This window comes from Bemisia tabaci, chromosome 8 (genome assembly GCF_918797505.1).
Source record: "Bemisia tabaci chromosome 8, PGI_BMITA_v3".
Lineage (NCBI taxonomy): Eukaryota > Metazoa > Arthropoda > Insecta > Hemiptera > Aleyrodidae > Bemisia > Bemisia tabaci.
The window spans coordinates 35,614,703-35,639,201 of record NC_092800.1 but is presented as its reverse complement, the minus strand read 5'-3'; the positions used below and the strand labels follow the sequence as shown (position 1 = coordinate 35,639,201).

General features: G+C 36.3%; 2 protein-coding genes and 1 non-coding gene across 8 annotated transcripts in view; all 3 read right to left on the bottom strand.

Annotated features, from left to right (window-relative positions):
* The window catches only part of LOC109038747 (uncharacterized), a 36,462-nt gene extending 33,826 nt beyond the window's left edge, over nucleotides 1-2,636 (bottom strand). The window contains exons 1-2 of one of the 5 annotated variants that reach the window (XM_019053919.2): nucleotides 2,452-2,636; nucleotides 692-801 (exon numbers count right to left, since the gene is read on the bottom strand). In XM_019053919.2, the coding sequence (XP_018909464.2) occupies nucleotides 692-796 (105 nt within the window). In that variant the 5' untranslated portion in view covers nucleotides 797-801; nucleotides 2,452-2,636. The remainder of the gene's footprint in view (nucleotides 1-691; nucleotides 802-2,451) is intronic. The other 4 variants (XM_019053921.2, XM_019053920.2, XM_019053923.2 and 1 more) reach the window with 4 other exon arrangements.
* Nucleotides 2,637-4,788: 2,152 nt separating this feature from the next.
* On the bottom strand, nucleotides 4,789-23,726 carry LOC109038770 (uncharacterized). Of its 2 annotated transcripts, none has more exons than XM_019053956.2 (8): nucleotides 23,424-23,726; nucleotides 21,549-21,592; nucleotides 20,293-20,358; nucleotides 19,691-19,757; nucleotides 16,537-16,669; nucleotides 15,395-15,657; nucleotides 13,850-14,083; nucleotides 4,789-11,012 (listed from the first exon to the last, which is right to left on the bottom strand). In XM_019053956.2, exons 1-8 carry the CDS (start codon nucleotides 23,475-23,477, stop codon nucleotides 10,668-10,670), a joined length of 1,206 nt encoding a protein of 401 aa, XP_018909501.2. In that variant the 5' UTR covers nucleotides 23,478-23,726; the 3' UTR covers nucleotides 4,789-10,667. The 2 variants fall into 2 exon arrangements, with proteins under 2 accessions (XP_018909501.2, XP_018909502.2); XM_019053957.2 differs by having other exon boundaries at nucleotides 19,697-19,757; nucleotides 23,424-23,725.
* Nucleotides 22,177-22,248, bottom strand: TRNAA-CGC (transfer RNA alanine (anticodon CGC)). Its single transcript has one exon. It is a non-coding gene; the product is annotated as a tRNA-Ala (tRNA).
* Nucleotides 23,727-24,499: the final 773 nt, after the last annotated feature.

The window sequence follows — 24,499 nt, the reverse complement described above, 5'->3', positions numbered from 1 at the left end:
AGGGGATTATGGCAAGACAACCACCGTCAGATTTTGTTCTGATGTAAAAAGATAGTAATGTACATCACCTGTGATGAGAATGAAACTGCAACAAGGCAAAGACAAAAATGGTAGGTTCATGCTGTGCATGACTCAACTTAGGCATGACTCTGTAGGTAACATTATTACTTTTAATGCGAAATGTAATTTCCTGTGAACTTTCATGGGCAAGAAATACTAAATCTCACAGATAAGGCAACAGCTCAAGCAAAACTGGTTACTCCAATGGCAAATTGCTTGCTATGATTACATTTTAAGATAACGACGGCGTAAGGCCTCAATCACATATTTTGTTTGCAGTGTCTGAAAATCTCCGCCTCCACCTTAATTTTTAAAAGGAGAACAAATTGACATCATTCCTTGAAATTAATGCAGAATTTTCTTCACACAGTGAAGAAAAATCACGGCAGTTTTGAACAGCTGCCGTTGAGTAGTTTTCCGTTTAAAAAAAAGTATGACAGGAAGTCTGCAACTCGCGAACTGAGATATGTGATTGCCTACTTCCACCGTCAATAAACTTCTTAAGTATATCTAAGTTCCTCCATGTTTACTAGAGTAGAGTCCTGACAAAAATGCGGCTATGCCTTTTAACAGGCAGGGCAGGAAGTTATTGTTTTCCTGTACAGAGTAAACAGTGCGGAATGGTCCCTACCTTTTCCACACTCAGTTGTTCTTCAATTAGATCGACACAGTGGTCGATCAGATGATCATTTAAATACTGACGGATCCAAGGCTTTATTATTCTTAGAACGCTCATGTCAGCTGAAAAAAAGAAAAAAGATTTATGAAAGTAAATGAGATAGGATTTGTTTTGATCAATGTCATTCTGCGTAGGTATAAAAAATGCATTAGTGATAGGCATTAATTGGAAGGGACTTCCTTTACTACATTACACAAAAAGAAACAGACTTTTTTGGCTTATTTCAGAGGCAACACATATCTTTTTAGTATCTCCATGCAGATACGTATTTTCATGGTTTTTTCGGGCCAGACAGGAAAATGACGAGGAATTTGCACGGGGTTATACTGTAACTTACCTTGAGTAGGATGTCAGGTAAAAACAAAAAAATTTCGATAAAAAGTTCAAAAAATTATTTCTAAAAAGATAAAAAGCTATTTAAAATCCGACAAATCAAGGGCCAATAGTTGAATTGACATAGCAAGATGATGCCTAAAGCTGAGTTCAGCTAATGAGCAGACAACATTTCCCCCGCCTGGCTATGTCATCAGAGCCTGCCCTCCTTCAAACATCCATCTCATGATTGTATCGTAAAAAAACTAGGTACTTATCAGTGTTACAAGGTTTGAGGGTATTAAAAAACCTATCCAAGATTGTATTCTCGCTTCTGCGAAAGTCGGATGTTATCATGTGGATAGTAGCGACGCGAAAACACCTGCAAACCAAATGTAAACAACAGCCACCTTATAAGACAACACCTCTAAATAGATGTAGGTAATGATAGTTCAATCCCTACCAAAGAAGTACGTAATTTCTTATACAAACCATCCACCAGAAATTAGTACATGACGAAGTAGTAGTAAACGAAAAGGGATTTCTTCTATTAATTGGCAAATCCACTGGTGGTATTCGATAGGACACCATTTGAGAACCATCAGATGACCGATTGCTCAGGACAAAGAATCTTTCGGTGCGCTTGAAGATGGTATAAAATCCACCGGTGGTTGTGACATCAGCACCATCGATCAATTTAAGAGCGCAGTTCAGCGGCCAGTGGTACTGCTTTGCAGTACAATGAAACGCATCAATTCACTGACTCTAAGCCACACATCCCCATTCCAGCTCGGCAGCCTGATTGTTGAAATTTTTTGTTTGTCAGGACGACATAGATGACATAGGTTAAAAGGCGGAGCGTGATTGGTCAGCTATGTCTTATCGCTGCTTGATCGTGCCTTTGTCAGATGGATTGATCGACATACTGTCAGAACTTTAAGAGGTGCCGTTAGCTTGTCGGGAGTTCAACCCGACATAGGCACGACAAAGCAGCGATAAGACATAGCCGACCAATCACGCTTCGCATTTTAACCTATGTCATCTATGTCGACAAACAAACAATTTCAACAATCAGGCTGCAGAGGGCCTGTAGTTAGCCCCGGCAAGGGATTTGGCATTGGCAGGCCAGCCAACCAGCAGCACTAAATGTGCGAGGTCCGTTAGCTCTACTTGCGGCCATTATGATACAGAGACGTACTTGAGTTTTGCCAAGAGTATTGACGGATGGCACGTTCCCTTACAGGCAAAGAAGCTTAATAGAAGATAGAATGAAAACGGTGACACATCCCACCATGCTGGCAAAAGATCCAACACCAATGGCAACGTCTTCCTCCAACATACTGCTGCTACAGTGAAAGTGGATAAAAGTAATTGATCTCAGGATGAATGAGTTGATTTACCTTCTCCTGTCAGACGTGGGCTGGATCATCACAGTCAACTCCTCTGATTAAAACTTAGATAAGAGAGGAAACAAGTGCCACATTGTGGGAACACATGAGATAAGGAAAATCGCATACACGTGCACTTCAAAGTTCAAAGCTTCACAGAGCTGGAAAACACCGGGAAAGCATAGCAAGTCAGGGAGAAAATGTGCGAAGGCATAGAGAAAAAAAAGGAGGTGTTTGCATTTCGGGCATCTTGGAATTTTTTGATGACTTGATGACGTAGGTGGGTACAGTGTGAAGGGGACGTCCCTGTACCCAGCTGTACCCACCTACGTCATCAAGTCATCAAAATATTCCAAGATGCCCGAAATGCAAACACCTCCTTTTTTTTCTCTATGGTGCGAAGGAGGTTAGGAAATGGAAATTCACGGAAATTGGCATCACAGTTCGCTGTTTTGATTGGAGGAAATTTAGCGGTAAAATTTTAATTGCACTCCATTCCGCTAGAGTACGGTAGAGCCATTTTGTTTGGCGCGAATATACGAAATTCAATGTTCATTGGGCGTTTTCGTGTTCTGATGAATTCTGATAATTTTAGCTTTAATTCACGGTATCCAAAAGAGATTTTAAGGGGGAAAATTAGCTGGTAAGTATGCAGGTTTGAGGTAATCATTCCATTTTTGTGTTTGAATCACTGTAATGCTATAACTGAATAAAATAACGTATTCTGCCGTGCGAAGAGCTGACGCTGAGTAATTCTTGCCAAATTTCCATCAACAGAACATGAGGGGCCTGGGAAATTTGTTTATTTTAATATTTTTCCTCTATTATTTCAAAGAAATTTATTTAGGGTCCAATCAAAATCATCATCAGGTTTCAGGGGAAAGGGGGTTTTGAAAATTGTTTAAAATGGGTAATTGTTTTATTGAGGAAAATTTAGCAACATTCAAAAGTTCATACACCTCTCTTCTTAGGCACCCTAGCACCCCTAGCAGGCATGAAATTCAAGCACACTGGAAAGCACATGTCATAGCATAGTAGCTACTTCTATTATTATTATATAATATAGAGCTATTATTCTATGCACATGTGCTATCTTGTACTTCCTTTATCAAATTCGTCATCACTTACTTCAGTTTGCATTTGCACAATTTGTATTATGTACTGTCACTCTTCTTTCAGTGTAAATAAAATAAATATCGCAGTAAATGCACTTCCTGTTGGCGATTTAAGTCAGATTTCTGATGTCTCTTACAGTAAATCAAGCTGTGCCATATTTTAGCAAATCATCATTTTTTTCTAAGTTAGAAAAAGCCACTCTTATTAATGCATATTGTTCAACCCAATAACTTTTGTGTTAATCAAGGATAGCGCAATATAGTATAGCTAAGCTTGAACCGGAGTAAAGAACCATTCAGAACTATTTTTTCAGACATTTCCAAGAAGATGCTCAATTGCTCGCCTAGCAGAAAATTCATTTACGCTGGTGACTCTAGGTTTCATTATCTTAAAATATCTAGTGGAATTCACCTACTACGAAGCAAGGATAGGTTTCTCATAAAATTAAATTATCTGACTGGCAGTATGAAAACAAAGCAGAACACAGAGGGCACACTGAGCAAGTCGTTATGCCTCAATGGTCACTTTGGCTGGACACGGAATCATGTTCTGATGTTTGATTCTTGCAGATCAGCTAAAAGTAATAAGATCCATCCAAACAGCAACTTACTGCCTTCAATATTAACCGAGATATCGCGCTTTGAAAAATTCGGTTTATGAAGTCATCTACCGCAGTAGTGACACCTTTGGTTTCATCCACCTTGCTTTCATCAATAAGTGACACATTGAGTAACCATTGCAAATAAGTGTCTCTCTAATTGGTGAGAGTAAGGTGGAAGAAACCAAGGGTGTCACTGCCACTACCTCGATGGATGACATGATAAACCAAATTTTTCATAGTATAATATCTCTGTTAATATTGAACATAAAAAGTTGCTGTTTGGACAGATATTGTTATTTATAGCTGATCTGCAAGAATCAAGCATCAAAACACGGGTGTCACTGTCACTACCTCGATGGATGACATGATAAACCAAATTTTTCATAGCATGATATCTCTGTTAATATTGAACATAAAAAGTTGCTGTTCGGACAGATATTGTTATTTATAGCTGATCTGCAAGAATCAAGCATCAAAACATGATTCCATGACCAGCGCAACTGACCCATTGCGTTTTCAGACGACCTTCAAAATCAAGTCAACAGAAGTCACTAGGAATCTAATGACATTTGAGAGAAACTAGGTTTTCGGAGAGGACAGGGGCGATGTCACAGTAAAGAAAAAAACAGAAATAAGTACTGTCATCTAGTTTTATTTGTAGCAGGTCACTAGTGGGGCACTTAATTACAGGGCTTAGCGTAAATCACAAATATACAGAGTCAAAAGTTTTGACCGTTTGAAGTTTAACGTGAACTTTTTCGGGTACAGAAATGATTTTTTAATAGGAACTTTACACGGCAACCATGGCTGTTTTCGATCGTGAAAAGTAAATACAAATTGTGCAGTAAGATTACTAACATATCACTTGTTGAAGCTTTATATAGAGAGAGATAGAGAGTGAGAAAAAATGATACGTAGGGAAATAAAAATTTTAAGTATCGAATGATGAAAATTTCTACAGCTGAAGAAATTGTCCTCTGCCAGGAAATACATCCTACAATTGGAGTTCAACCAAAAAATTGTTTTCTCCTTTGCAACTAGAGGTTTTAAATGCTGGTTTTGCAGATGGGTCTTTGACTCTTTGCTTAAGCAATTGACGTAATAATGTGGTTCTAGCTTGATAGGAGGTCCTAAAATAATGGGACCAGTAATAATAACTAGAATTTAGGACATTCATATTTTCATGCATATCTCGCACTAAAAATTAGGAGTCAGTGGGGCAAAAAGAAAGGGGGATTCATCACTGTCTGAAATAGGAAAAAAAAAGTAATACAAAAAGGAGGAAAGAAACTCATGAGTATAAATAAAAAGTCCTATAAAATGGACGATCAATTGACTAACAAAGTAAATACTTGAATATTGTAACAAATAAACTTCACGCAAATTTTCTGACACAATAATTTGATTCACCAAAGTTTGAAAAAAAACCAACAGAATCAGTCTAGGAAACAATTGACGAGTCAAATTACATTAATATTTTTTATGATTTCAAATAATTCAATTAAGCTCCTGTAAAGCACAAGAACTTGCAATTAAAGTACTAGTTATTCATGTAAAATTACACAAGAAATACAATGGTGCCACTAATTTCCTTTGAACCAGTTGAACTCTTCATGCACAGATACGGAGCGAATACATTAATAAGGTTCCTGCTGTTCCAGCCTTGGAGTTCGCTGACAAAAGTGGCAACCCTGCTAATGTATTCCCTCCTTATCTGCGCATGGGGAATTAAACTGAATATTCAAGGTGGACTCTTAGCGCATCATGGGAGATCCCCTCCAGTAAGTCCTCAACTTTGGAAGCTTTTTTTAAGTTCGAGAGTTTGTGTAAGAAAAAACCAACACGATATCGAGTTCTCGCAAAATTTTACACAAAAAAAAGTACTGTAATTGTAAATCCCTGAGGCATGCAAGAATCCAACTTTGCACAGGAAAATCTGTTGAAATATTAGTCAGGATGGAAAGAGAACGAATATACCCTAGGAAATTTCATTCAGAAATTATTAAACAACCTCTGCAGTTACAAAGATAGAAGATTTCATGAAATTTGTTTCAAAAAAATTCACTTGCAAAATGTACAAGAAATTTTGGGAATTGATCAACTACCACAGCTATTGAAGGAGCACAATGGCTTGGAAAAAAACCTCATTTTCATCATTCTAAAAGATAAAGCAAAGCAGACGGACAGTAAATCTTGTAATTACTCCAGCTTCACATTCTTAAGAAATTTCCCTTTTAAAAAAGACAATTTTATTGTCTATCACACACTACAAAAAGTATTATTGCTGTTGACTATTACTTGCCAAAAATGTTACAAAGAAGATACTCTTTCATAGCCAATGGATCGTAAAAAGAGAGTAAAAAATGACCCAAGGTTACATTTTCGGCTAATAGCAAGGCTAGGAGAGTCATTGACGCCTTCAATTTCACCTTATATAGACAGTGAAATAGACGTCAGGAAGTCTTTTACTGAGTGAAAACCAAAGAGAACATCTGCAACCAAATTGCGAGAGACCAGTCTTTGCTTTCTTTTTGCATTTCCATCATTGATCGGAGTTACATTGGCATAATTTTGGATTCGGCTGATAACAGCACTTGAAAAAGCCCATCTAAAACCGTTCAGAAATTATCATGACCCAATTATCATTCCTACCGTTGGGCCTTTGTAGTAAAATTCCTGACCTCACTCAAGCAAGTCAAACAAAACGGAGCAGACCCTTTCTCCTTTGATTCAAACCTACAAAATTCAATTCAGGTTCACGTTTTCGGAGCTATCCATAAATTATACAATACAGATTTATATTATTTCATTTTCCTGTTTTTTTATAAAAAAAAAGAAGAAGAAAGGACTCCCATCACGGTACTCATAAGGAAAATATAACCACCCCATCATTTGCTATGAAAATCAAAACATTTTGAAAGAAAATGGACCATTAGACATGGTACGATGTTTAGCATTCTGATACATGTTATTTGACCAAAATTTCACGTAAAACACGATACGCACAACGAAAATTACCAAAATCAACTCCTTACGAAGATATTCAATAATTCTTGATGCGTCAATTCAAACCACCCGCTCATGAAAACTCAATGCTCTGCGTGATTCACATCGTGCGCTAAACGTTATCATGACAGTTTCTGCTATATAAAAATCCGGCAACCTCAATCTTGACGCTTTGGCTCAGCTGTAGCAAATTGCTTATAGTTTGAACAACACATGGTGGGAATTGAACATTACTCGATTGAGAAGCTTGTTGAAACCGTTGTTGTGCGCGAATTGACTCCTGTAGAGCTTTGAGTTTCTTGTGAGCGGGCAGTTCGAATTTCTCGTAACCAATGTTAAATAAAAACGTTAATATCTTCGTTTGGAATTTATTTCATTAGTTTTTGTTGCGCGAATCGTGTTCTACGTGAGATTCTGGTTAAAAATCATGTATCAGAATGCTTTGAGTCGTACCTTGTCTAGTGGTCCATTCCCATGGAAATGCATACTTATGCACTCATATTCCCCGAAGATTTAGGTTTAGTAAAATGAAGTGTTACACACAGAGATTCTTTACTACCCTTTTTCTAAAAAAATTACTCGTAAAAGATTTACAACCCTCATCTTCCTCAAAACTGCTCTCCAAAACTGCAAGAGAGACCTTCTCCCAACTATTCAAAATTTGCTAATCAAACTAGTAAAGAATTCCAGACTTTTTCTGACATTCTTCATTTCATAGAACATCATTGATGGGACGATAACAACTATTCTTTCTTAAATTTATGTTTTATTTATGGACAGCTCATCATTCAATGTCTGAAAAAAGTAAAGGACAGATCTATACACTAACTAGAACTAAAACAAGGTGAGACCTAACTACGTACACGGTAGGTATAGTATAAAAATCTTTGTTTTTACAGATACAACTAACTACTCTTTAAGCAAGTAATTCCTTTCATGAACAAAAAAAATAAATAAATAAATGTATACATGTATACTCATAAAGATGGCTTTTGCAAGAAAATAACTTTGCAAACTGATAACAGAGGTGAGGGTAAAAATTTACAGATTGTGAATACTTATTTAAATATTTAACATCAATGATACAGGAAATATACATACCAATGAGATGAATACCTCTTCATAAAAAGAACAACTAACAGATCAAAAACGTTCGTGAATGATTCTTTTAACCAAGAATGAGCCCCTGAAAAGCTAGGATTTTCTGATACAGTCGTAATCTATATACAAACTTTAGTAAAATAATTTATCAATGGCTAAATACATAAAATGCGAATCTCAATACGTCTCCTGCACTAAGGGTTGTATCTTGATTGCACCGTTTCAGTATTTTTTACTTACATTTTATTTGTTTACAGGAAAACGGTCACATAAATTTTCCTAAAATTTTTAGTGAGTTTTTTTAATCCTAGTTAGAATTGACTCCGTACTTTTTGGATTAATTCTTGTCACAGTTCTCCCATGAAAAAATAAAATGTTTGTAGAAATACTGAAACAGCTAAGATAAGTTCTCTCGTGCTGGAGACGGTAATTTTAATACGAAAAAATCTCTGATTACCTTCTATTTTTTTCGAGAAAAACTAATCAAAATTTTTCCCTTTAATTTTAACTGATTTTTCTAGAAAAAGTGAAAAAAATGAAACTTTTGACAGAAACTGGTGGTTGGTTTTCCTTTAAAAAAATTAAACATGAGCAGAGATCTACAACTTTGCAATTTGAGAAACAGATTTATCGACATCAGTCATTGTTAAAATAATTTAAAAACAATCATAAGAGTGTGTTTTAGAGAGAAATTATTCCTCTTTTAAAACTTTTTGGTAATTCTGTTGAGAGGATATGGGAAAGATAGACATTTGTGTCTAACCTTCTAGGAGAAAGACCTTATCTTCCATGTAAAATTTTAACCAGAAAGTCAAACTTAGACAGTGAGATCAAAATTTTGAAGAAAATTTATGGTAAAAAACAACACAATTTTTTTTTAAAAAAATTTGGAAGTAGTATGGATCCGAATTGCATGATAGCAAAAGAATTGAAGGCACATAAAAACACAATGATAATAAATACTTCTTGTCAACTTGCGGCTCATTGGGATTCCTAATTATTAAAAACATTTATCCTTTTTGATACAACATCAATCCAAGAAAATTCAAAGCAATTTGTTACAAACATTGAAAGTCTAACTTTCAAACCTAAAAATTACCTTTTTTCTCCTTGCCTGTCTTTTCTCAAAGAATTTCCAGATGGAATTAGACAGGGTTTCCACAAAAATTAGAAAATGAAATTCCCTGATATTTTAAAATAAACAAGCTGGTTAAAAGTGCCACTTCTTAAACCAAACACAGGACTCTCGTTGTTGGCAACATGAAACACTACCTAGAAAGCAAATAATAGGGGATTTAACTATTCTCTCTGACACTTTCGTCATATTCCCTGACATTTTTTCTTCGATTGTGGAAACCCTGCACTAAAGCTGTTCATCAAAACACTTGTTACGGTTAGACCAAGTTTGATTGATTTGTTATATACAACAGTCTAAAACTGCCAGCAAACGATTTCTGAATAACGAAGGTTTCATCAATTCTTTGGTTGACTAACGGTGAGCAACGTAGCCTTTTCAACTCAATGAAATAACAGGACTTTTTTCTGCTCTTTTTGCCTAATTCAAATTTGGTAAAATTAGTGCAATCATTTAACCAGAAGTCCCAAATATTGACAAATATTTTTGTGAAATAAGTAAATAAACATAAAATAAGTAAAAGAACAGCAAAAATGCCCCATAAGAATGCAAAACACACAGCTAATCACTCATAAAAACGAAAACTTATTGCAAGCAATTAAGAAATATGATTTCTTTCTAATCTGTATCCATTAGCAGGTTTGGATCAATGCACACTACTATAGAGGTTGATTCACAAGAAAATTCGGAGCTTTGTAAGCTTCGGCTGATTATATTTTCAAATTCTACACAGTAGAAACACTTGAAGATATTTGGATCTTGTGGGGTTTTGCAAAATATAAACGAACTCAAATTCAATGTGCTTGAAATACATCGTACAATCACGAAGCCTCATAGATTCTTGCCTGAGTGGAAATTTATCCTCACGACAGGTCTGAGTGGAAAAGTAATTAAAAATTCATTGCAATAATTATAATTACAGTTCGTAAGTTGCATCATTTTTATGACAACATTTGGATGGTTAAGTCTTTGATTCAACCGTTAATGGTTAACCTAACCAGTAAACACTAACCTAACCTAATTGACTCACCTTTGCTTTCCTGGTGAGACTTAACACTTATAATAAAAGCGTTTTGAGACCTGCCTTCCCTTGAGGGTATATAAAATAATTTAACATCTCATTGAGATTTAGGTATTCTGTCGAGAATCCACTGAAGAACGCAGCTGATAACTCTCTGGAAGCTATGCTGAAATTCCATCGACCTTACTGAAGAGGTTCATCTCATTGGTTACAGGGGGAATAAGAAAAATACTCTTGTGGGAAGTCACTTATTTGATGTCATTAGACGCGGTATTATTGAATTTATCATCTCTCTGCCTGAAGAAGCCTTTCTGAGTTTTACACTCTCTGATGGTGACTGTGCTCAAATTGACTGTGACGTCCGTGATGAAAACTTCGTCCGCAACTGGGTTCTTGGATCGCCAGTAGTCTGGACCAGGGTTAGTGAGAATGTGCGTCACTCGCACAGGTTCCACTTTTTCTTCTTTCTTATGGTGGCCATTGACTAGAATGTTGTTATTATTGTTATTAGAGACTGCGGGGTCGTCTTCTGTTTTCGGAGGTTCTTCTGCTCGGGCAGCCACTGGAGTAGCGGCAGTGGCTCCACCATTTGCCTAAAAAAACAACAAAAGTAATATTAGTAACGTTATTATAGTTAAGGTATATTAGTTACGTTAACCCGTCAGGTTGGATTTGTTCCCACTGCACCAACCAAAAATTATAGGATTACCACAGAATTTAGAAAATGAAATTCCCTGACATTTCCTGGATTTTCCTGACACATGTTGCTGAAATTCCCTGACAATTGAAGATATGATAAGTGGTGAAGAAGGCATGATTGATTATAGTTTTTGGGCAAAATTTGTTTTATGAAACCTCAAACTCGTTTTAGAAAGCAAATAAAGGTGATTTAACAAATTTTCCCTAACATTTTTGTCATTTTCCCTGAAATTTCCCGGTTTTCCCTGACTATGGCAACCCTGAAATTACCACACCGATTTTAGCTTGTTCTGTAACTTGGCTTGCTGTTGTTTGTATCTTTTAAAAAATTTCTTGACAGGAGGCATCATTAACTAACATCATCCCATACTGCACTAACTAGCACAGTTCGTCCTCTCCTGCACAAAGGACCATACCTTGTCTGCACTATTTCAGTGCCTCTACGAACATATCATTTTTAAGAAGAGAGCGACATTTTTTCAATATGTGCGACTGCACATATTAGTCTGAAAATGTCAGAGTCTTTTCTCACAAGTGTAAAGAAATTTCTTGGTATTTGGGAAATATATAGGATGGCTTTCCTACAGACATATTAAAAGTAAGTAAGATATACTGAAACAGTACAATCAATATACCTTCCTTCGCATGGGAGATGATGAGTTCAGCAGTGTCTAGCTGTAATATAACAGTTGAGTTTCAATGAGCCTTTCCGAATCCCACTGTTCAAGTTTATGACTGATATTTCTATTTTTGTGAATTAGAGTATCAGTTTTCAGAGTATTAGAAATTCACCAGCATTTACCCTCAAGAGCTCACGATGACACTCAAATTGAATAAATATGTTTATACTGTAAAAGTTTTGGTTGGAACATAATGGAGAGAAAAGTAAGTGCTGGCACCAACTTGAAGGGCTTTTTTTCTGTTCAAATGAAAAATTGAACAAATTTCTGGAGATGAATGGAGGATTTCTTTATTTTAACAGATCAAATCCAGTAACATTTCTGAAGAGATTGGTTTATTTAATTATTTGTTCAAGATGACTTTCGGAAGCAATTGTTGAGTAGACACCCTTTGAGACATTGTGTATCACCAAGAGGTAATCATTCAAATACTGCATTTCTCGCACTAATGCAAATACTGCACTTATTATCAGTATTTGGAACTATTTTTTTGCAGAAAAAGGCAACGCGCCCCTCGATGAGGTGAAACTCATTTCCACGCAAGGATGAAGACCCTCTCCTTGTCGTGAAACTGCACCTAAATCTTCGCCTTAAGGTGATTCGACGGACGCCATTTTTTGTATCAGAGCGACATACGATATATCGCATCAATTCGTTCCATAATTTCAGGTGCCTGTAATTTTTTTCAAACCAATCAATGCGATATATCGCATGTCCTTTTGACACAAAATATGACGTCCATCAAATCACCTTAATATACTGAAAATTGAAAACTGTTGTTGAAGCTATAGGCAGCAGTAAGGGCTTCATCAATGAAGAAGAGCATAAGAACATGACTAAAGGTCAATGAAAAAAAAAAACTTAAAGCAAAAAAGATGATACTGCTTTCTTGTCATCTGTCTTTGGATAATTTTCCGCCAAAATGGTGAGCTTGCTTTTGTAATGAGAGAGCTTTTGGATTGAGTCATCAGTAAAAGGCTGTTTGCTCAATACTCGTACTCATGACCTGTACTTAAATTCTCTGAAATGGAATAATCATTTACACCAGTTGTGTCTCCTTTGAAACTGTGCTTCAACCATTCCGAAAAATATTAGCTGATCTACTGTGAAATCTCTGTACTAGCTGCAGGTTTAATGAATAAAATTTAGTCACATGAATGCTACAGAAACTAAGTCCACAAAAATGTTTACTTCATTTTTTGTGGATTGTGGTATCTGCGGAGAAATACATTAGTTCGTACAAAAATCTCCTCATTCTAAGGAAACATATGGTAAAACAAAGGCATTGGAATACGGCAACTCAAGATGCACTTTGAAATGCACATTTGTAATTGTTGAGAGGTGATGTTGCACCAGCAATTTTGGAGGAGGAAAAATAGCTAATTCTATCAACAAAGATCAGAAGAAGACAAATATGTACAATCAGATCTCATTTGACATTCTCCAAATTCGTACTTGGCCTTATCAGACATACTGCTTAACAAGTGAATATTGCCCTGTCTCTTTCTGCAAGCTTTTCCTTTTTTTACATAATTTTTCAAAAGACAACAACTAAACATTAATTAAATTTAATTAAATTTCAGCTGGTGCGAGCATTTTATAAAATTTTAGGAGCTTTTTCTAGTCCTGAAAATAGCATCAGACACTGCCAAATTTTCTCTCAGCCTCCATTATTTTGAACAAACAAAGAAACAATAATCTGAGGCAACACTCTAACTTGCAATTTTGTGAGTTAACTCTTGAAAATCTCAGAAAAATTCATTGAAAGTTTCAAAGTAATATGTCATTTAGTTTTCCATTAAAGGAAGAACACACAAGAGGAAATCAGGCAACGTGAAATGCAGTTAGGCCGATTTTGGTCAATACTTCCAATTTTTGTTGAACCAAACATGGCATACATGGACATGATGGTGAACAAAACTGTGTAGGATTACGTATTAAAATTTAAAAAAATGGTTTGCTGCAACTCATCCCTAAGAAATCCAATGCTGGGAAAAAAGGGTCTTAATCGAGCAGTCAACAATTTTAAAAAAGTGAGAAGTTTACAGTACCTGCATAGGCTGAGAATTAACCGGTGATAGGATGGCTTCGGTTCGTTTATCTGACCGCGCGGAAACAGGTGATGGAGGCGGCGACTTTATACTGGTAGGAAGCGACTGAGACCCGATCGACTGTTTAGCGTTCGGGTGCGGAGAGGTGGAACCTTCATTTGTATCTCTTGGAGACATGCTACTCTTAGGACTCGATCCTGCTGAGGGCCTTCGGCCATCAATTTTCCCCTGCACCTAGGAGAGCAAAAATGATAGAGATTAATGACTTCAAGAGAAACACAACCGAAATATAGGTTTGTAAGTGCTCAACTACTCAACATCATCTTCTCAATGGTTTTAAGTAATATTCCAATTTTTTAATGTTGACATCTATACATGGATAGAGTAAAGCAGTGGAAGCTTATTTTCATTTTCAGAGTGAAAAAAACCAACATTATTGCTTAAATTTTTGTGAAAACACCTCTATAATTATTATCATTTATCTTTTAAGAATCCAATCAACCTCTCACAAAACAATCTCACCGAAAATTACGGAGGAATTCACTTCTGTACTCACTGACCCATCCACCTCATCTGGTGGAGGTTGGGTTACGTTATGTTTATATTGAGCTCTAATTGGCTACGATGATGAGCGGACCCTGCCAGCGGAGCCCAAGCAGGGCCGGTTGCTGTGCACCGCCCGCCGCCGAACGGCTCCTTCGCTCCGTGAAGAAAACAGGAGAGGAGTGGTTTTTAACTCACTTTTCGATTGAACAGGGCCAAAAACTAAATCTGAAATAATTCACCTTATCTTCAGGTATCCATCAAGATAAAAGAAGTGTATTTAATTGGATAACTCAATTTTTCTCAATTTTTTAAAACACTCATATTAGCACGCAGTTTAGATAGCAAACACCCGTGGCCGTGCGTTGTGAAGTTAGAGTCACGTGATTTCGAGGTGCGGGAAGGAACCCTATTTCAAATCGTTTCTGACTTTTCAGGGCTTTTTCTCTGTGTTTCAATCATCAGAAAATTTTTAAAAAATACCTTAACAATCAGCACACCTCCAACTTGTACAGACTGAATTAAAAAAAACCTATGCAACAACCTCATTCTGTTTTTTGCCTGAAAGCTTTTCAGAACTCAGTAGCAGATTTTGGAAAGAAAAAGTGGCATCATTGTGCTTCTTGCAAAGTTTGATACTTATATTAAGTGCAATTTTTTGGATAGGACAAGGTCTTTGTAGTTGTAGAAGATCAATAACTTTACGCAAATGTGGAAATTTTTTCTCGTAGTAGGGTTTCCATGGTCTCTTAATTTTCAAATTCCCTGAGTTTTTTGTTTTTCCCTGACACCAAGATTTCTGTACTCCCTAACCTTTGATCAAAACATCCACATTCGTTTTTTTCTTCCAGGTTCTCCAGACCACCAGGAACCGTGTTAGTCTTCTAAAAATCGGTTAAAATATAACGGATGAGTATACAAGTCATAAAAAGACCTGATAGGATCAGGCCAATAAGATAACCTAGAATCCAGCGTGATAATTTGGTTGACGGAAAAACTCACATTTGCAGAGGTTGGATGTGACGATGACACAGTTTTAGCGATACTCGACTGCAGTTTCGGGATTTTTGCTTGCGAATTGGGAGGACTAGTAGTGATCGTGACACCGATTTTGCCTGATTCTTTGGACAGTACTTCCGCTTTGCGTTTTGTTCCTGTTACGACTGGCCTTTTGTCCCTCTCGTCTCCATCATCACTGCTTTCATCCTCATCCCTTTCTCCATAACCTTCAGTTGTGGTTGGTGAAGTTACCCTCTCTACATCCGCTAAAATTAGAAACCAAATGGTATTGAGCATTGGAAATTAGTTTAAAAATTCATTTTTTGAGACAAGATGTGAGTAAAACAGATGAGGACAAAAAATAGGGTGTCTACTAGTGCCTCTTAATTATAATAGCTTGCTACTTCCTTACTTCACTTGTGTTCCTTATTCTGGGAAGGACAGAATTTTTTCCCCAGACAAAAAAAGATCATTTTTCCAACATTGACTATGGATAGTGTTGTCTTAAAGCTCCCGGTGATCTTCAATATTCAGCGGTGAATACATTATAAAAGCTTTGGTATTAATCCAAGGAAAATGAGGCTAGCTTCAGCTTCGGGTGGTGAAAATAAATTCTGATTCAGGAATCGGAACGTAGGAATAATAAAGAAATGAACCAACACACAGAATTGAACTACAAGAATTTGATAAAATAGACTTCATTGAAAAATCGCATACCCCCATGACTATTTTTAATGCTCATCAAAAATGCATACATCCGTATCTTTTCTTAGAAAATCCAAACAGTTTCTTTGCTTCCATGAGGACCTTTCAAAATCCAAGCTTTATCAGCGTTTCCGTACTGTTCACGTACAGTGAACACCTACGATAAGTAAAGAGCATTGATCCATTCTGTTACATTTATGGCAGTCACAAATAGACACTTTTCTCTTCTTAGCTGCATGGAAGGTGTACCATGAGGATTTTCTTCTTGACCAATCATCTTTTTTCCAATTTTTTCTACCTACTGATATAAACTTAGCCATTTTCAAAATTGTTTCTTATTGTTATCTTGAAGCAATAGAGGATATGGTAGTAAATATTCTAAGAAGGGGTAAAGAAATACTGAACAAGGAGCAAAATCATAAGAAAAGAACACTGCATACCCTGAGAGCGAGTGTCTTCATCTTCTGAATCATTTTCTGTATCAACAGATACTCGCTCATTCTGTGCTTTGTTATTTACATCATTTCGATCATCTTCTTCATCCTGATCTTTTGGTGATTCATGATAAGAGCCCTACAAAAAGAGGAGAAGGTGCAGGTGAGTAAAATGAAACAAAAGCTTAAAAATAAAGAATAAAAGTACTTCTGATACAAACCAAACATACCTAATCTTGTAAGTACGGTTGTTCTTTTGAATTTTGGTTAGCTATCAAAACATTTCCATTAAAAAGAAATAATAAAATGAGGACCCTAACCAGTTGTTATTGGAACTTCCCGAGCTAGTAAAAAAATGATCTGTTGCCATGTATATACTGAGAACCCATGTTTGGCCAGGCGATGCAATAGACAGATCTTTAGGGCAACAATGATTTGTCTCAGAGCTCATGAAGTTCCGCTTTTGCCGGCCATTTCTGACAAGAGCCGTTTTATCAGAGTGTATCAGTACTTTGGAACAAACCACGTCAATAGTTCAACAACAAAAATTTGTTAGAATATCCTTAATCATACGTAAGATTGTACTTCAACGATGAGGCTATTGCAATCACTTTTTCCTTCTTTTTCATAATTCATTTCAAGAAATTATAGAAATTGTGAGGAGTCTTAGATATACTGTATTTTGAAATTAATTAAATAATGTCTAAAGAGACAATTTTCAATACAGCCAAAAATACAACCCCATTTTAAACAAACAATTTTATGCCGACAGATTTTGCCGTATCGCATGATACTGCTGCATATGTTTGCAGTATAGTTACTTAAGTTTTAGAGCATTCTGTTATTTTCCATTCCCATAACATTCTCCTGTTTATTAAGTAGTGAAGAATTCCCATAGATAAGAGCATGCACAGAAAACATGTGATAAATCGCAAGAACAACATTGCAGTACCACAAGAGCACCTCAAACAGTAGAATGTTCTAGAATGTAATCGACCAATGTATCGTTAATCATCATGAAATCTATTGGGACAAAATTATTTCATTTGAATTGTGACTGGATTTTCGGCAACTTTGAAAGTCCTTTTCTCAATGAAATTCGATTAGCTAAAAAAAAACAGAAGAGCATGTGTCTCCTTATTTATCGGACACCCTCTGAGTAAATGAAGAAAACTACTACACAACAACTCCATCAATGCACAACCTTTGACAGATGGTCAGGAGAGGGGTACAAAATTTTAAAGGTGAGAAAAATACTGCCTTGATCATGAACATTTCCAAGAAGTAATTTTAGTCCTGGGTTGTCATATTTGTGGCCCATGGACAAATTGTTAGTAACGTTTGTAAAATGGCATTAGATGGATTCCAGCACCGATTAAAGTATTGAATACCTTTCTGCAAAATATTTTATTTGAGCGCGTTATTTTATAGCTCTGAATCAACTGCTTCAAGGAGTTTACTTCCTCACTTACTCAAGGTAAAGCAACCATCACAAAACAGTGTGTCTAACTTTTGCATATTTAAAACAGATTGGACACCTTAGCAGACAAAGATGAGTACATTATAGTAACAGGGAGAATTACTTTGCTACTTCCATGTGGAGTAAGTGGCTGAAGCAGCATTGTACTCACAATAGACTGATTATGTGGCTAAATATCATTCTATATATTGCAATTATCATGCACTGCTCTTAAATTGTGTGGGCTCAGCAATTGATATCAAAACAGTTCATGCGCTCTGGCAAAAGCATCAAATACACCAAGTATCCAAAGACGCAGGCACTAAATCAGTCTATGTCAGCTGATAGGTCGGACAAGAAACAAAATGAAGACACATTTACGGTAACTTATTTGTTTCTTGACTTGTTCTGATATATTTTTAACCCATAGAACCTACTGAGAGGCGAAGTTGATGTCAGGAGTGCAGAACATGAAAAATATTGACGGTCAAAGTGAAAAACCAAGTATCTCCATTTACGATGTGCAAACTTCCTGTCATACTTTAATTTTTCTTCTGAATAATTAGTCAATGGAATACCTTAAGACCTCTTTGATTTTTCTTCTCTGTTAACAAAATATTTTGTATAAATTTCAACCGATAATAGGAGCAAAAATTTTGAAAAATCGCAATGGAGATACATCATGTCGCTCTCGGGACAGCAATATGGTTCATGTCAATACTCTTCCTTAAAGAATTAAGTTTTTAGAGACAATGAAGCGATGAGTATCACTTAAATAAAAAGTTGTGTTTTTCAGATCACATACTTTTCATCTTTGCATCAAACTAAACTGCTCTGAAAAATTAAGAATTCAGTAACAGTTAAGGAGTGCGAGAAAATGAAGAGCTACTTTTGTATTTCCGAGAATATTAGGATGTATTTAACCAAAATCAAACTTAGTGCATTCACTGTGTCCTAATTGCCTCTTGTGTTTTCTTTCGGAGACAGAAAACTTAACATCATGGCATTTTGAAACTTTAAGTCAACTTTTCTTGGATTATAAAAAATGCAATAACAAAAGTATAAGTTAGAATGTTGCTTATTTTCCTGGTAAAAACATAAACCATGCCGACAAATTAAGCCAAGTTTTTTGCAATTAGATGAAGGTGATTCATCTAGCTCAAATGAAGTGGTCGAAGTGGAGTGCGATATATTGCATCGATCAGGTCAAAAATCTCGGCAGATTTTGAATTTTCAGCGAAAAAAAGGACGATAGCCCCTGCGCATGAGCCTAAAGAATCTTTTTAAACCCAAAAATCAGCAAAATTCCAAGAAATGAAAGCAGAATAGTGTTTGGAAAAAAACCTCGCATTCGATACAGAAATTGATGGCTGAATCGAATGCGAGGTTTTTTTCCGAACCCTATTCTGCTTTCATTTCTCGGAATTTTGTTAATTTTCGGGTTTAGGATGATTCATTAAGCTCATGCGCAGGGGCTATGGTCCTTTTTTTCGCTAAAAATTCAAAATCGACCAAGATTTTTGACCTGATCGATGCGATATATCGCATGCCAGTTCGACCACGTCACTTGAGCTTGGCAAATCACCTTAACAGTAAGTCTAGTTATATCTGTTCATTTTCTCCTGCACTCCTGGTTTGCGAACTAATACTAACCACTTTAACGTTTAAAATAAAGAAATAAGAAGAAAAAAGTTATCTTACTCTTACATGAAATCGAGTCTCTCGAATCTCTTTTTTCCTTCCTCGCCTCAGAGGCTCGCCAGCTTCCCTGCAAAATTAAAGAAAAAAGATTTTAGAGTTTGGAGGAGTATTTACCGTTCAAAATGTTGTAAAGTGTAGAAGGAGTGGATTTCCGCTTAGATCATTGAAAAAATGTGCAACATTCGTTCTCTAAGACTATAATAAATGATAAGTGCACACTAGATCCCCGACTTAGGTTTGGTATCAGGGAAGATTGCGACTAAATATTTGTCTTCAGAGAATAAAATATAAATGAGATTACTCTGAGAATGACCAAATATCCTCCATCCTTTGACAGTCAAGATAGAATAGAGACTTCCCAATGTCACTGACATGATAAAATTGCTGTTTTTCCACAGAAAAAAATCCTATGGTCATAATAAAATAATGGAAAATTGACATTTTGAACTGCACAGCATCAGGGTTTTTCATCAGATTCTGAAGCTGCAGGTTTTCTAGAATGCTATCAACACCATTGAATAAAATTTGGTGCAAAGATAAACAGTGACTTCAGAGGAAATATAAAGTTGGAAAAGCTACGCTTAGCATAATGTCTGGCTCACCTTGCTTCAAAAGCATCGATTAGCCTGGCGTCCAAAATATTTTCTTCTGGTTCCCAAGTACTGTGCCTGTGAAAAATAAACCAAAATTAGCTATGCATTGGAAAGAAAAAAAAGAGAACACCCTGATCGAGAGGAATTAAAGTATAAATATGATGAACAAAGCAAAAAACTCAGAGAATAATTTCTTACAGAAAAAGTACCGCTAGGAGAATATTTGGAAACAATTTGCTGCATCAACAGGAAATGGTGAGACTATAAGATAAATAACGACTCCGACAAAGCTTCCTTGAAGCTCATAGGTGGCTTTATTCAAATGCCTACATCAAATTGCGTGGTTTTGAATCATTCCTCATGTTTCATTTTTTTAAAGGAAAACTAAGAAACTGTTCCTCCTAAAGTGTTTTTATCAAAATTTTAATCACTTGGAAATTTTAAAAAAATCACAAAAAATTGCAAGGGAGCATTTTTATTAGTTTTCCTGAAGGAAAATAAAATCTTATTGGACATTTTAAAACACTGCAATTGAGATACCCGATTGTTTTCAATTTGTCATCGTTATATGGACAAAAGAATACATTCATTGGTCACCTTCACATTACTCTGTCATCTTACACAGTTTCTGTATTGTTTCAAGTTTTTCTTGAAACTTTTGCACATACTTTCATTAACATCTAAGAAATGTATCTTGATGACAAAATGTGTAGCAGGTAAAATGTTCCAGAGGCTCTGTTCATTAGTTTTTCCATAAAAAATTGGACGATTTTAATGAAGTTTGGCGATACAGTGCCCAATCACAAGCCACTTGAGGTACTTTGGCCAGAAGGCAACGAATTGTAGAATGGGATGAATCATGTTTTTAATACTCAGTTCTAGATTTATTTAAAAAACTGTAATGAATGATCAAAACCTGCAAAAGGTAGGCAAGAGCTCGATCATTAAATACAAAGAGGTTTAGATCAGTTTAAAATGAACTTTTACGCTGCACAATGAACACTGGAGATCAATTGTTTGTCATCTTTGCAAATAGGATCCGATAAACTAAACTAATTCTTTATGGCACAATTCATTTGTTAGCTCACATGGTTTCTTCCGAAAGTCTTTTGTATCAGGACTAGTGGACAAATTGGGACACTTCCTGATCGTGATAAATAATTGATCAGAATGACATTCATAAAACAGGAGTGTGCTATGGAAAGTGGAGTGCCGATGGTGTGCCTTTAAATACATTGCGGAATAAAAACACTAATTTGACTTACTTGTTTCCCCATCCTTTCCATTTGACAAAATATTCTTGTTTGCCCTGGAAAAAAGGAAAAGATAAGGCTATTAAGTCACAGTATCAGAGCAATAAAAATTCATTAGAATGCTAAGTTTAAAGTTTCTCATCATTATCAGTACAACAGAGCGTTAGGGAGCCATCTGAATGACCAGAAACTAAGATGAACGAATTAAGTTAGTAAATCTTTCAGTAGTCTCTAGAGTAGGCACACTTAAGTGATTGAAGAAAATGAAATAGATGACAGAGCTAGACAAGCAGAATTATTGAACAACAACCTAAACATCTTTAATTGGCAGTCATGTTCCTGAAGAAAAGAACAACACTCTCTACATTGATTACTAAGCAGACTTTAAAAGTCAAACTTTAAGGTTAATAACAGGAAAAAGAAAGCTTCTAATGTTCATTCGATGGTACAATGACTGTCTGATTGTCACATTGATGATGAGAGAAGTTGGTAAGTGCATGACTACTAGATCGTAAATACACCTATTCATAGACAGCATGTTTTGTGAATATAAAGTTATGAAAAAATTTAGATGTTCTTAAAAGTATGAATGGACTCTGCAGATTTCAAAAATGAATTTAAGAGGTTATCAAAAATCGAATGGAGATGCCGGGGATTGAACCCGGGGCCTCTCACATGCGAAGCGAGCGCTCTACCACTGAGCTACATCCCCACAACTGTGTGAAGGGGGTAAATTTATCAAACATAAGAATTTGACAACATATGAGGCTAGTAAATTTCAAAAATATTCAAAGCAATTTGGATTAAGAGAGAAACATAAGCCCAGGATTAAAACCAAGAAAAAGTTTCCAGTTGGATTGGTGAAAGTGCAAAATGGGCACAGACATTCCATCAGGGGCATTATTTGATACGAGTTTCATTCATGAGTAAATTGCAGAGAATTGTATTTAAAGAGAGAACGAGCATAAAGAGAGATCTTCCATTGGAGTATCATTTACTACTAATGATAATAACTACGTAAACATGTTACTGGCGGTAGTAACCTGCCATAACCTAAAATTGGTATGAGACACAAATATGTAAAACTAAATATTTTGAAAAGTAGAGATTATCTCAATGCACAGGATTTAATTTGAAATTTGATGGAAACAAGAAAAAGGAAATCACTTGAAGTTCAAGATGCAACATCAATGAGTGTTTACTTATCAATGTTCAAGCGCTTTCCAATTATCGAAAAGGCACATCAGGAAGTGAAACATAAAACTTGTTAGATTCCTATAAACCTAATTAGAAAGAGACAAGCTAAGGCAAAATAAATTAGCTGAATGCCACACCTCTACAAAATATTAGAGAGGTATTAACACATTTAAAATCAAAGGGAGTTACAAATTCAGGTCTGATGAACTGTGTTTAGTAAGACTGCTGACATTGTGCTTCATCGGAGACAAAACTATGAGATAAAACTAATGAACGGAAATAATAAGAATAGTTTGAAAACTTGTTGAAAAGATTAGAGAGGGACTATCTGCAGGAAATGGAAAGAGTCATGGGCGCGAATACAAAGTGTCGGGGTGCTCCAGATTTGGAAGACATTTGATAGCGTCAAAGGAAAATTCGATTGGGTAAAGCGAAATGTACTGAGAGAAGACACAGTCATAGTGTAGAACTACTGATTTTTAGACGAAAAATGAAACCAGCACAACCAAAACTTTGGATTTTAAAGTTTCGGCATTATATAAACATTGACAAGAAATTAGGTTAGAATGACCTTTCACAAATATCGCGAGAACCAGAAAAACCCCCCGTAAACTTATCTCAAGATTTAGATGGGACGCTATAGACATTAATTCAGAGGAGGAATGACAAGAAATCAGGAGCGAAACTTACTTTTCTCGTCCTTTTCTTCAGGATTTTTTCGACCGCGTAAACCCTGTCACCCATTTTTCGAGTCAACTTCGGAGCGAGTCCACTTGATTGCAATCCGGAATAAAATCACTTCACATAGTTTATGCACTCTAGAGTAACGTTAATTCACACAGAAATTGGAAAGTTCACAAGTTGTAAGCACGGAAACTTCGACGCTTTGCGAGGAAAATGCAGTACGGTTGATAGCGTGAAAATTGTAAACAACAGGCACCGATAAAAAGTGCAGCGACAACGACGATCGCCCATTGAAGAGCTGCGCCAATGGCGTGGCCTTCGCTTCCCCCACCACCGCGCTTCGCGGGTTCGCGTTCACACTCGCGGAAGGCTCCTGGCGTTATTGGCCAATCATGATGGCTGATGGCTGATGGCGCTAGCGGATGGCGCCGGCAAGCAGGGTCATGATAAAAGACCCCCCCCCCCCCCCTCTCCCTGTACTTTTGGGCTCCTTTGATGGGAGGGGAGGAAGCACCTACAAAGAGCCCGGTTTCCTCTGATTTTTTCAAAAATTAACAACTCACGTTTCAAAATTCGTATGGAACAGCAACAAAAATTGAATCGGTGAGTTCGAAAACACACCAACTCGGAAAAAAAAATTGTTCAGGAAACACCTAAAACTTCGCAGCGGGCGAAGTTTTGGTGCCTAAGGACAAGTACTTATAGAGACTTTGTAAAGCACCAAATTGAAATCGATACACTATGTTTGATGACAGGGAATTAAGCGTTTAAAAATTTCCGAGTTGGTGTGTTTTCGTTCTCACCGACTTTCAGATACTGATTTTTCATAGTCTGCCCTGAAAAATTTATATTTTTCGACGTGGATAATGCTTGAATATTTGTATAACTTGTTGGTACAAGGTATACTGAACCGAAAAAAGAAAACCGCAAAATCGGATGAACTCTGCAGCTTCCCTTGAAAAGGCCAAAAATCGGTATTTCCAATGGTATACTTCAATTTTTCACTTTTCCCGTCGCTGTTTCGAGCACTTCCAATTGCGAATTCGAAATTTCCTTTTGCGCGCAGATGCTTCTACCCATAA